Source organism: Cherax quadricarinatus, chromosome 13 (genome assembly GCF_038502225.1).
Source record: "Cherax quadricarinatus isolate ZL_2023a chromosome 13, ASM3850222v1, whole genome shotgun sequence".
In the NCBI taxonomy this organism is placed as follows: domain Eukaryota; kingdom Metazoa; phylum Arthropoda; class Malacostraca; order Decapoda; family Parastacidae; genus Cherax; species Cherax quadricarinatus.
Window position 1 is genome coordinate 40,806,248 of NC_091304.1, and position 11,565 is coordinate 40,817,812.

General features: G+C 39.4%; 1 protein-coding gene across 1 annotated transcript in view; it reads right to left on the reverse strand.

Annotated features, from left to right (window-relative positions):
- Window positions 1-10,942, reverse strand: part of LOC128688559 (reactive intermediate imine deaminase A homolog UK114) — a gene marked incomplete at its 5' end in the record, with an annotated part of 48,931 nt that extends 37,989 nt beyond the window's left edge. The window contains 2 exon segments of the mRNA XM_070084664.1: window positions 5,350-5,418; window positions 10,782-10,942. Coding sequence (XP_069940765.1) covers window positions 5,350-5,418; window positions 10,782-10,942 — 230 coding nt within the window.
- Window positions 10,943-11,565: the final 623 nt, after the last annotated feature.

An 11,565-nucleotide genomic window follows, 5' to 3' on the forward strand; every position in this document is an offset into this window, starting at 1 on the left:
AGGGGTCGTCCTCGAAAAGGTTGGAAGGAAGGGTTAGGGGAGGTTTTGTGGGCGAGTGGCTTGGACTTCCAGCAGGCGTGCATGAGCGTGTTCGATAGGAGTGAATGGAGACGAATGGTATTTGGGACTTGATGATCTGTTGGAGTGTGAGCAGGGTAATATTTAGTGAAGGGATTCAGGGAAACCGGTTATTTTTATATAGCCGGACTTGAGTCCTGGAAATGGGAAGTACAATGCCTGCACTCTAAAGGAGGGGTTTTGGGATATTAGCAGTCTGGAGGGATATGTTGTGTATCTTTAAACGTATATGCTTCTAAACTATTGTGTTCTGAGCACCTCTGCAAAAACAGTGATTATGTGTGAGTGAGGTGAAAGTGTTGAATGATGATGAAAGTATTTTCTTTTTGGGGATTTTCTTTCTTTTTGGATCACCCTGCCTCAGTGGGAGACGGCCGACTTGTTGAAAAAAAAAAAAAATAAGGTAAAGAGTATAAGGTACATAGTATCGTATCTTGGAAAGGATGCCTACTGATTTGGAAATTTTCTTGGATATATACTGGATGTGGGAATGAAATTTAAGATTACAGTCAAGGAGAAGACCTAGAAATTTACCCTCAGTGTGTCTTGTAATAGGGGAACTATTTATCAATATGTTAAGTTGGATATTTAAGGCTGTTTCCAAATAGCATGAAATATGTTTTGTCTATGTTGAGAGTGAGTTTGTTGGTCATCATCCAAGTACATAATTTTAGCAGCTTGTTATTTACAGTGTTTAACTGCGACGAGACAGGCCTCTTCTGGAAGAAAATGCCCAAGAAGTTCTACATAACTGAAGAGGAAAAGTCAGTGCCAGGACACAAGCCAATGAAAGACAGGCTCACTCTGTTATTGTGTGGTATTGCAAGTGGGGACTTGAAATTGAAGCCTTTACTTGTTTATCATTCCAAAAATCCATGAGTTTTTAAGAAAAACAGTGTTATATTGTGTGTTTGGGGAAGACCTTGGGCATAGAGATTACTGAATATGATGTGGAGCTGGTGGAGGAGTGCAGAACTTAACCACAGAAGAACTTGTAGACCTTCAGAAGGAGCAGCAACAGACTGCAGCAGAGGAAGAGGAGGAAAGGGATGATGTGCCCATTGCACTTGTGAAGGAAATGCGTGCTAAATGGCATGAAGTGCAGAAGTTCGCCGAAAAATACCATCCAGACAAAGCAGTGGCTATCCATCTAACATGTACAATGACAGTGTAATGTCTCAATTTAGACAATATTAAAACAGAGCCTGGAGCAAACCTCATTGGACAGGTTTTTAGCGAGACAGATTCAGTGAGCCAGAACAAGGTGTTAAGAGGTGAAGAGACAAAGAGAAACAACACCAGAAGCAGAGTTGCCTGACATATTAGAAAGTGACTCTCCTTCCAAGCAGTAACATACCCCCTTCCTCTTTTCCAGCTCCTGCTTCCAGTATCCCATTAGCTCTCCTCTGACAGGTAAGAGGCAATTAAATTTTCATTTATTGTACAGTTTTATGTAGTAGTTAGTACAATTTTAATCATTATATTGTCATTTGGAGTCTGGAATGGATTAATTTTATTTACATTATTCTTTATGGGAAAAATTGCTTTGGTTATCTTCCATTTTGGTTGTCGAATCGACATCTAGAACAAATTAAATTCGACAACCACTGTACATCACTGAGGCCAGGGTCCCTCAGGTAGTTCTATGTCGTGAGTTCAGCTCGCTAAGATAAACTGTGAGTGCTAAATTCTGGCCTAGCTGTTAGAGAATGGGTCTGTGCAGCGAGTGCAGTTAAAAAAAAAAAAAAAAAAAAAAAAAAGATCCTGCCCCACATAGTGCATGATGGGAAAAACCAAAACTCTGATCTTGTGTTTAGTTTAAAATAGCAACTTCGAGATTTTTTCTAGAATGGTTTTTGTGGTTTTATTGGCTGCTTCTTAGTATCATTTAATAGAATGAAAGACATATTGCTGAAATAAGAGATGATTTTGGTTGGTTTTAGAATGGGAAATAGCTTGAAATTGGGCTCAAATTAGAGAAAATATTAAATTTTTGCTGATTTTTCTGCAGATGGGTAAGGATCTCCTACACCCATGAAGTCTGTTTTGTGGGGTTTTAATAGTTCTGATTCAGTTATTGAGATGCTGTAAACCATGACCAATCATTCCAGGTTATATTTTAGTACATATCTGGGAAGTAGAGTAAATCTTTACTTTTGTGTGATTAAGTATTTAAAATGGAAGGCATTTTAATATAGGAGAAGCCTGGGAATGGGATTAATGAACAGAGCAAGTGTTGTTTTAGTGCCAGAAATGTCTATATTGTTTATTTTGCACTCTATTTTTAAACTCAACAGTGCTTTTCACAGCTTTTCTTTTTGCTTTCATCTAATTATCCTTCTTTGGACTCATTATGGCTTATCTCACAATAAAAAAAATTTTGCACCAAAACTGCAAAACAATGTAAGTTCACAAGATGCACAACAAAAGCTCAAGGGATGTTTAAAGCACACGAGTTAAGGGCTATACTGGCTGAGACCCATGCTGCCAACTCACTGTCTGGCAAGCTTTGTCCTGTTCGCATTGTCCATCAACGACCAAGAGCACGTACAAAAACCAGGACATTTTCTTCTCAAATTCCTCATTTGAAAACCAATTTGTTCAACAAGAAAGGCATTCGACAACAGACGTTCAACTGTAGTTCTATGTGATAGCCACTGACAGGGTTAATTTTGGGGATAGGGGGGGGGGAGGGGGGACAGTGAAAGTGGTAAGTGTAGACTAAAAGCTATCATGTGTGGTGCTCCAATAACAAGCTACTTTTTAAACATGAGGTCTAGATGGGTGAGAATGATGGGAGGATAACAGAAGTGTTGAAATGTAACCATATGACTCCACGAACAGACAAACTTATGTTATTGACACAAGTTTATCACTGGCCTTATATTTGTGATTCCCTATTTGCAGTAAAAGTACAGATATACAGTGGACCCTCGCCTAACGATATTAATCTGTTCCTGAGAGCTCATCGTTAGCCGAAATTATCGTTAGCCGAGTTAATTTTCCCCATAAGAAATAATGGAAATCCAATTAATCTGTTCCAGACAGCCAAAAGTATTAAATTTTTTTTTTTTCATGAAATATACATTTCCCTACAAAGAAAACAATAAGACATGCACAATAACTACACAAATAAATGTTAAAATGACACTTACCTTTATTGAAGAGTTTTGATGAGTGATGAGACACTGTTTTTCTTGAACATTGGGATTTTCAGAGTGATACACCAGTAAAGACTTCACTTTGCAATCCCCACTAGCATTACAACAAAACATGAGAGTTAGCTTGTCTTTCATAGGCTTGTGTCCTGGGAGTGCCTTTTCCTCCTGAGTAATGTAGGTTCTGTTTGGCATTTTCTTCCAGAACAGGCCTGTTTTGTCACAACTGAACACTTGTTGGGGGATGAATTTTTCAGCTTCGCCATGCCTTATTGCACTGTGTATGCCACTACAATTCTTAAATCTCTCAAGCCAACCTTTGCTGGCCTTAAATTCACCAATATGAGCACTAGTTCCAGGCATTTTTTCCTGTTCACCTGGGTGTTAGTTGACAGTCCTCGATGATGCACTGGCTTTCTTGGGTTATCCTGGGTGGCTAACCCTCTGGGGTTAATCATTTCTCGGTAATTGTTTCACGTTAAGCCACACCAACAACACACTCTCCACATCTTTAAATAGTACAGCTGATGGTGATGCAGCAACAGCTGACTGTGGTGGAGCAACTGCTGACTGTGGTGCAGCAGCAGCTGACTGTGGTGCAGCAGCAGCTAATTGATCCAGCAACAGCTGACTGGTCCAGCAACAGCTGACCGTGGTCCAGCAACAGCTGACCGTGGTGCAGCAACAGCTGACCGTGGTGCAGCAACAGCTGACTGGTCCAGCAACAGCTGACGGTGGTGCAGCAGCAGCTGACTGTGGTACGATAGTATTTCTCACCCTTTTTACCACAAGATTGGCAATAGAAGCTTTCTTTGGGCCCATGGTGACTTATTTAGCAGTTACAAGCACTATAAACAATGGAATAATACAAAATGTATCGAATGTATGCATGCAACCGGCCACCCTGGCTTGTAAACAATGACGGCAGTGCTGGATGGACAGGTTCGGGACGAGTCATGTTGGTCAGAAACAGCTGACGGTGGTGCAGCAGCAGCTGACCGTGGTGCAGCAGCAGCTGACTGTGGTGCAGCAGCAGTTCACCATGGTGAAGCAGCAGCTGACTGTGGTGCAGCAGCAGTTCACCATGGTGCAGCAGCAGCTGACTGTGGTGCAGCAACAGCTGACTGGTCCAGCAACAGCTGACTGTAGTGCAGCAACAGCTGATGGTGGTGCAGCAACAGTTGACTGTGGTGCAGCAGCAGCTGACCATGGTGCAGCAACAGCTGACGGTGGTGCAGCAGACTGGTGCAGCAACAGCTGACCGTGGTGCAGCAACAGCTGACCGTGGTGCAGCAACACCTGACCATGGTGCAGCAACACCTGACTGCAGTGCAGCAACACCTGACTGCGGTGCAGCAACACCTGACTGCGGTGCAGCAACACCTGACTGCGGTGCAGCAACACCTGACTGCGGTGCAGCAACACCTGACTGCGGTACGATAGTATTTCTCACCCTTTTTACCACAGGGCTGGCACTAGAAGCTTTCTTTGGGCCCATAGTGGCTTATTTAGCAGTTACAAGCACTATAAACAATGGAATAATACAAAATGTATCGAATGTATGCATGCAACTGGCCACCCTGGCTTGTAAACAATGACAGCAAAGCAGCTGAGGCGCTCAGGCTGGACAGACAGGTTTGGGAGGAATCACGCTGGGCGAGTTTTTTTATCGTTAAGCGGGCCAAAATTTTTACACTCAAACACTTTGTTAGGCGGATTTAACGTTATGCGATGCGTTCGTTAGGCAAGGGTCCACTGTATTTTGTCTTCAGAGTTTAATTTGTTAGTATAAGATTTGTACCACTTATAACACCACCTTCTCATGGATACCATTCTAGTACACTAAACCATCAACTTAAGTTAGATTATGTTCCTGAAAAATCAGCATCTAATCTAAAATAGCACTAAATGACATGAAGAACATGTGCAAAAAAATAGGGTTATGTTCGAAACATCTGCAAATTTGTGAGAGGGGAGGGAGATGAGGAGGGAGGAAGGGTATGAGGAAAAAAGAGCACTCTAAAAACTAGATGGTTAAGGCACATTTGATTTTATACTGAAAAATAATAAGATACAAGAAAAATGTCATATATATATATATATATGTACTTACACTGTGAATACACTTCATTGACTTTGGCAAAGTCATTGATGTCTGCTAACAGCACTGTTGTCTTTACAACTGAAACAAAGAAGTATGAAGTGAAATGCTAAACAGTGAAGTGTAACAATGGTACGCGAGCTGAATGAGTAAAAACATGCACGTGCTCACAAATGCACAGCTCATCAATTATCCAGTAATCAGTTATCTACTTCCAACAGTACCTGGCAGGCTAGCTCAAACTGCACCTAAACAGATAAAAAAAAATATGTGCAATAGTTGTTGTGCCAGAAGTGTGTGAACACCACAATTTAAATGACCTTCCAACTGCAACATTTCCAACCCTTCCTCCTCACACCCACAACTAAAGTCCAACTATGCAATTTCCTTGAATCCTATCTGACTTACCTCACTCATACTCCAACAGCATCTTAAATCCTAAAAATTATGCAGGAACAAGCTTAGCAGTCTTGGAGCAATTTACATACTGATGATTTCACTGAGCCCTATTTGAAGTCATTGCTATTGTTTCAACCAACCATATTCTTAGCTACTTCATTAGTATGCCTTCCATTCTATTGAATGAGCGCAACAAACTGCCCATTCAACTATTTCAACTGTACCATATAAAGTGATCAGAATTCGGTTATTTGACCAATTTCACAAAAAGAAAAAAAAAAGTCAATAAGAAACATTCCTGGGACTAAAACATTTCCTCTGTTCATTAGTCATGACACCCGGCCTCTCCTATATTACACTTTTTTTCCATTTTGAATTTTTATTTACACAAAAATTAAAGATTTACTCTATTTCTCAGATAATAAAATATAACCAGAAATGATTGGTCATGGTGTACAGCATCCCAATAATGGAATCAGACTTACTAAAAAACATAAAATAGATGGGCATATCAGCAAAAACTGAATATTTCCACTACTTTGACTTCAATTTCAAGCTACTTCCAGTAATATGTCTTTCAATCTATTAAATGTTACCAAGAAACATAAAAAAAAAAAAAAAAAAAAAAAACAATCTGCAAAAACACTGCAAAATCACTGTTTTTTTTCCCCCCCATCATATACCAGGTGGGACAGTCTTTTTTAATATTCAAATTCAAAGTTTATTCTCTATAAGGATTACAATGCTGAGTTTACAGAATTTGGTTATTGTGTGGTTTACATGTAGTAAAATAATGATTACAGAGTGTACCACTAGAACACCTAGCATGGCTAGGCATTTCGGGCAGACTTAGTTTAAGTCTTAATTTTAAAATATTACAAATTATGAGGTAAGTTGGTATTATGGCTAAGTGACTAAATACCAGTTTGTGAGTTTAGCAATGTGAATGCTTTTGTTTTGGCACAGTACATAGTTTCAGTATTGGAGTATCACAGGATTCATTATTTTAAGATTGAGATTAATATTTCTGTTTATGGTCAAATGGGTGAGTGAGTGTAAGTGTGAACCACCAGGTGGTATTTGTGTAGTTAGTTGACGGGGTGTATCAGGGAGATAAGATGTTTTCTAATGGTAGTTTTGAAGGTGATGAATGTGTCTGCAGTTCTAGAGTTCTCATGTAGGGTGTTCCAGATTTTAGGGCCTTTGACATACACTGAATTTTTGTAAAGGTTTAGTCGGACACGGGGAATGTCGTAGAGATGTTTGTGTCTGGTGTTATGCCTGTGGGTTCTGTCACAACTATCAAGAAAGCATTTTAGGTCAAGGTTGATATTGGAGTTTAAGGTCCTGTAGATGTAGATTGCACACTAGTAAGTGTGGATGTACTGAACAGGGAGTAAGTTTAGATCTATGAAGAGTGGGGGAGTGTGTTGCCAGGGATGGGATTTAGTGATTATTCTTACTGCAGCTTTTTGTTGGGTTATTATTGGCTTTAGGTGTGTTGCTGCAGTTGATCCCCAAGCACAAATAGCATAGGTGAGGTATGGATAAATAAGTGAGTGGTATAGTGTGAGAAGGGCATTTTGCGGCACGTATTATCGTATCTTGGGGAGGATTCCAACCGTTTTGGATACTTTTTTGGTTATGTGTTGGATATGGGTGCTGAAATTCAGGTTGTTGTCAAGGTATAGGCCTAGGAATTTGCCCTCATTATGTCTGGTAATTAGAGTGTTGTCGATCTTAATGTTAATTTGTGCATCTCCTGCTCTGCTACCAAACATAATATAGTAGGTTTTGTCAGTGTTAAGCGTAAGTTTATTGGCTGTCATCCAAGTCGATATTTTGATCAGCTCCTTGTTAACGATGGTGTTGAGGGTGGCAAGATCAGGGTGAGAGATGGCATAAGTCGTGTCGTCAGCAAAGAGAATGGGTTTCAGGTGTTGGGATACGTTTGGAAGATCATTGATGTATATGAGGAAGAGCAGGGGACCAAGGACACTTCCCTGCGGAACTCCAGTATCAAGTGGCCGTGTTGTTGATGCTGTGTCTTTAATGGTGACATACTGATACCTATTAGTAAGGTAAGATTTGAAATAAGCAAGTGCATGGCCTCACTCATGCGCATGGTGCACACTCACCACACAGACCCATTCTCTTATACCTAGGCCAAAATTAACTGTTCACAGCTTATCTGAGTATTATTATTATCAAAAAAGAAGCGCTAAACCACAAGGGCCATACAGTGCTTATCTGAGTAAGCTGATCTCATAACATAGAACTACATCTGGTACCCTTGTCAGTCCTCTGAACCATTCATCTACATACCCTGGCCTCAATGACAGTTCTATGTGATGCACAGTGAGAGTTAAACTAATAATTTTCCCACTTTTCTTTCTACTTCAGTTTTATTAATTCTAACACTTAATTCGAGTCATGGTGTTCCAAAAATTCTGTAGAATATTTTTTTCAATATTAAGTGAGTTTACTGGTAATCATCCAGCTGTAGATTTTTTTACGCTCATCGTTAACACTGATGCTTATTGTTGAGGGGTCTGAGACTAATAATAATAATAATAATAATAAAATTATATTTCTTTGCTAAGGTTACAATGTGTGTTACATTTCATAATCTGATTGGTACAAAGCTGAGGCATTTTGAGCAGACTTAACCTAATGCTTATAGACTACTTAAGTTTAGACAGGTGAAGAGTGGTAGAATACAAATATGTATTCAATATTTTACTATATTATTAATATGAGGTAGTACAATTAATGATACAAACATACATTGTTAAGTTTGTAATAATGGCTTAATAGTTAAAGGATAATAAAATATTTGGGAGAGTTGCTTTAAATTGGGTTAGTTTAGCATACTGTGGGTATGGTTGTTATTGAGAGAGATGATTTTTGAGTATAGTCCTAAACTGATTTGTGGACAGGGGACCTCTTGCTGTTTCAGATAAAGAGTTCCAGATCTTCGGGTCATTTATGTGCATTGCACTTTTGCATAGTGTGAGACGGACACAAGGGATGTCAAAAACTGTTTTGAGTCTCATGTTGTGCCTGTGTTCTGCTGAAGCTGTCTAGAAGTTTGAGTGGTGGGTTGATATTGGAGTTTAATGTTCTGTATATATAGTAGGCACAGTAATAAATGTGTATATTTCATATATTAAGTAGGTTCAAGCTTTTGAAGAGTGGTGGGATGTGTTGTCTGGAGCTGGAGTTTGTAATCATCTGCACCGGCACTTTATGTTGGGTTACTAACCCTTTGAGGGTCGACAGGCCCTCTCCGAGACTTGTTCTCAGGGTTGGCCAAATTTAAAAAAAAAAAAAAAAAATTCTCTTATGAAAAGATAGAGAATCTTTTCCCTATCATAATGACACCAAAAGTTTGAAATTTGATGGAAAACTTACGGAATTATGCTCTTGCAAAGTTAGTGGTCTCGGTGATATTTACGCATTGGCGATTTTGCCCACTTTGAGCCCCATTTTCAGCCAATTCCACTGTACTAGTCAACAAAAAACATGGATATTTCACTAGAACTCCATTTTTTTCTATCGAATGAGTGCAAGAAACCACCCATTTATCAATTTCAACTATCCAGTACAGTGGTCAGAATTTAGTAATTTTGCCAATTTCACACAAATTTCAAAAGATGCCAATTTCTGAATAGGGTCCAGAATAAACAAGAAAGACATTCCTGGCACTAAAATGACATTTCCTCTGTTCATTAGTCACGTCTCAAGGCCTCTCTTGCATTCTTTTGCTTTCCACTTTGAATTTTTATTCTCATAAAATATAGAAGATTTACTGTTATGCAGACTACTGCATTAGTGTAAAAAATGGTATAAATAATATTGATGCACTTGCGAAAGAATACTAGACTCACCAGTTGATGTGTATTGGACACATAGCATGATTTGTTTACTTTTGAACTTTGGTAAAAATCGAACATTTCTGCTACTTTGAGCTCAATTTCAAGGTACTTTTCATTGTAAAACCAGTCAAAATCATCTCTATTTCTGTAGTATGTCTTCCATTCTATAAAATGAGACCAAGAAAACTAGAATACAACAATAAATACCATGCGAAAATACAGTGCAAAGTCGCTGTAACGGTTAAAGTTTTTTTTTTTTTTCTCATTATGCACTGTGTGCTGCAGGATTTTTTTTATACTGCGCATACTGACCACATAGACCCATTCTTTCATATGTAGGCCTACCAGCTTTCTCCCACTAGATTTGAGGGCGCTAGAATTTAGGCGTACTAGTACGTCAAAAACCCTGGGTCGTAAGCCGTACTAGTACGGCCGAAACCCTCAAAGGGTTAAAGGTTTAAGGTGACTGGTTGTGGTAGATCTCCAAGCACAAATACCATAGGTGAGGTAAGGGTATATTAGAGAAAGATATAAAGTAAGGAGCGCCCTTTGGGGTACATAGTATCGTATCTTGGAAAGGATACCTACTGCTTTGAAAACTTTCTTAGTTATATGCTGGATGCGAGTCTGAAATTTAATCTTAAAGTCAAAGTGTAGACCTAGAAATTTGCCCTCAGTGCGTCTTGTAATGGGTGAACCATTTATTGATATGTTTAGCTGGATATTTAATGCTCTGTTTCCAAAAAGCATGAAGTAGGTTCTGTCTATATTGAGAGTAAGTTTGATGGTTGTCATCTGGTTTGATATTTTATGTAGCTCGCTGTTTACAGTGTTACTAAGTAGTATAGCCAGGTTTGAGTGGGAGAAGATGTAAGTGGTATGAACAGTAAGAAGGTTGGATGGCATAAAGTACATCACTGATATAGATGAAAAAATGAATATTGCTACCTTGGATGACACTTATACATTTATTGATAGGGGCTATGTGCTGTTGTCTATTACTGAGGTATAACTGAAAATACTGGCATTATAATTTTAGTAAACTATAATCTGTTAAATATTTTGATTGCAATTTGTTAAATCAATAGAAGGAAATGTATTAAAGTATATTTGGTTTAATCAATAAAATTTCTAGCTCCTCTGCTCAGATCAAGAGTAGCAGCTTACCATTCTTGTAAGTACATCCTGCTGCCTCAAGAATGTAACCCATGTTGGTTAAGGCTGTTTCAGTCTGTGCAACAACATCCTCACTAACTAGGTTCAAAGTCTCTGGGTTCATTCCAAGCTGACCTGAGATGTACAGGGTGTTGCCTGCTTGCACTGCTTGGCTGTTTGAAAACAAGGAAAAAATTAGCATAATGCATTTTGGATATAAATGCCTGAAAAAATGTGATGACAATACTATTACACAACATTTAGAAAACCTGACCAGCATAAATAATCCTTTCAGTGGCCTTTTACATAGGCCTACGTTATTGATGCCAGGGTCCCTCACGTATATCTACATTTTGAGTACAGCTTCCTTAGGTAAGCTGAGGAAGCTGTACTCAGGAACAGACCTGCCTGAGGGCACTCCAGGAGGAGGGGATATGTTACTGCGGCTTATGCACCTAGATGGCTTGCCAATTCAAGTGGTTTACCTAGTGGTTACTAGCAGTGGCTAAGCACCTGCAACCCGAGTGAAATAAGGTGCCCAGGAAACCGGTCTGGTGGTCTGGGTTAACTGCTGCCATCAAAGCTAGAGGGTTAACTGGATGTGGTAGTACATGGGGGCCTGCTACTGCAACACCTGCCTCTCCTATGTTTCAGCAAGAGGATGAAATATATATAGGTTGTACGATTGTAGTGGCATTCCATGGCTCAGCTGGTAGTGGCATCAGCTCACATACTAAGGGTCAGTGGTTTGATCCCCGGCACAACTGGAAAATGTTGGGCATGTGTCCTTACACCT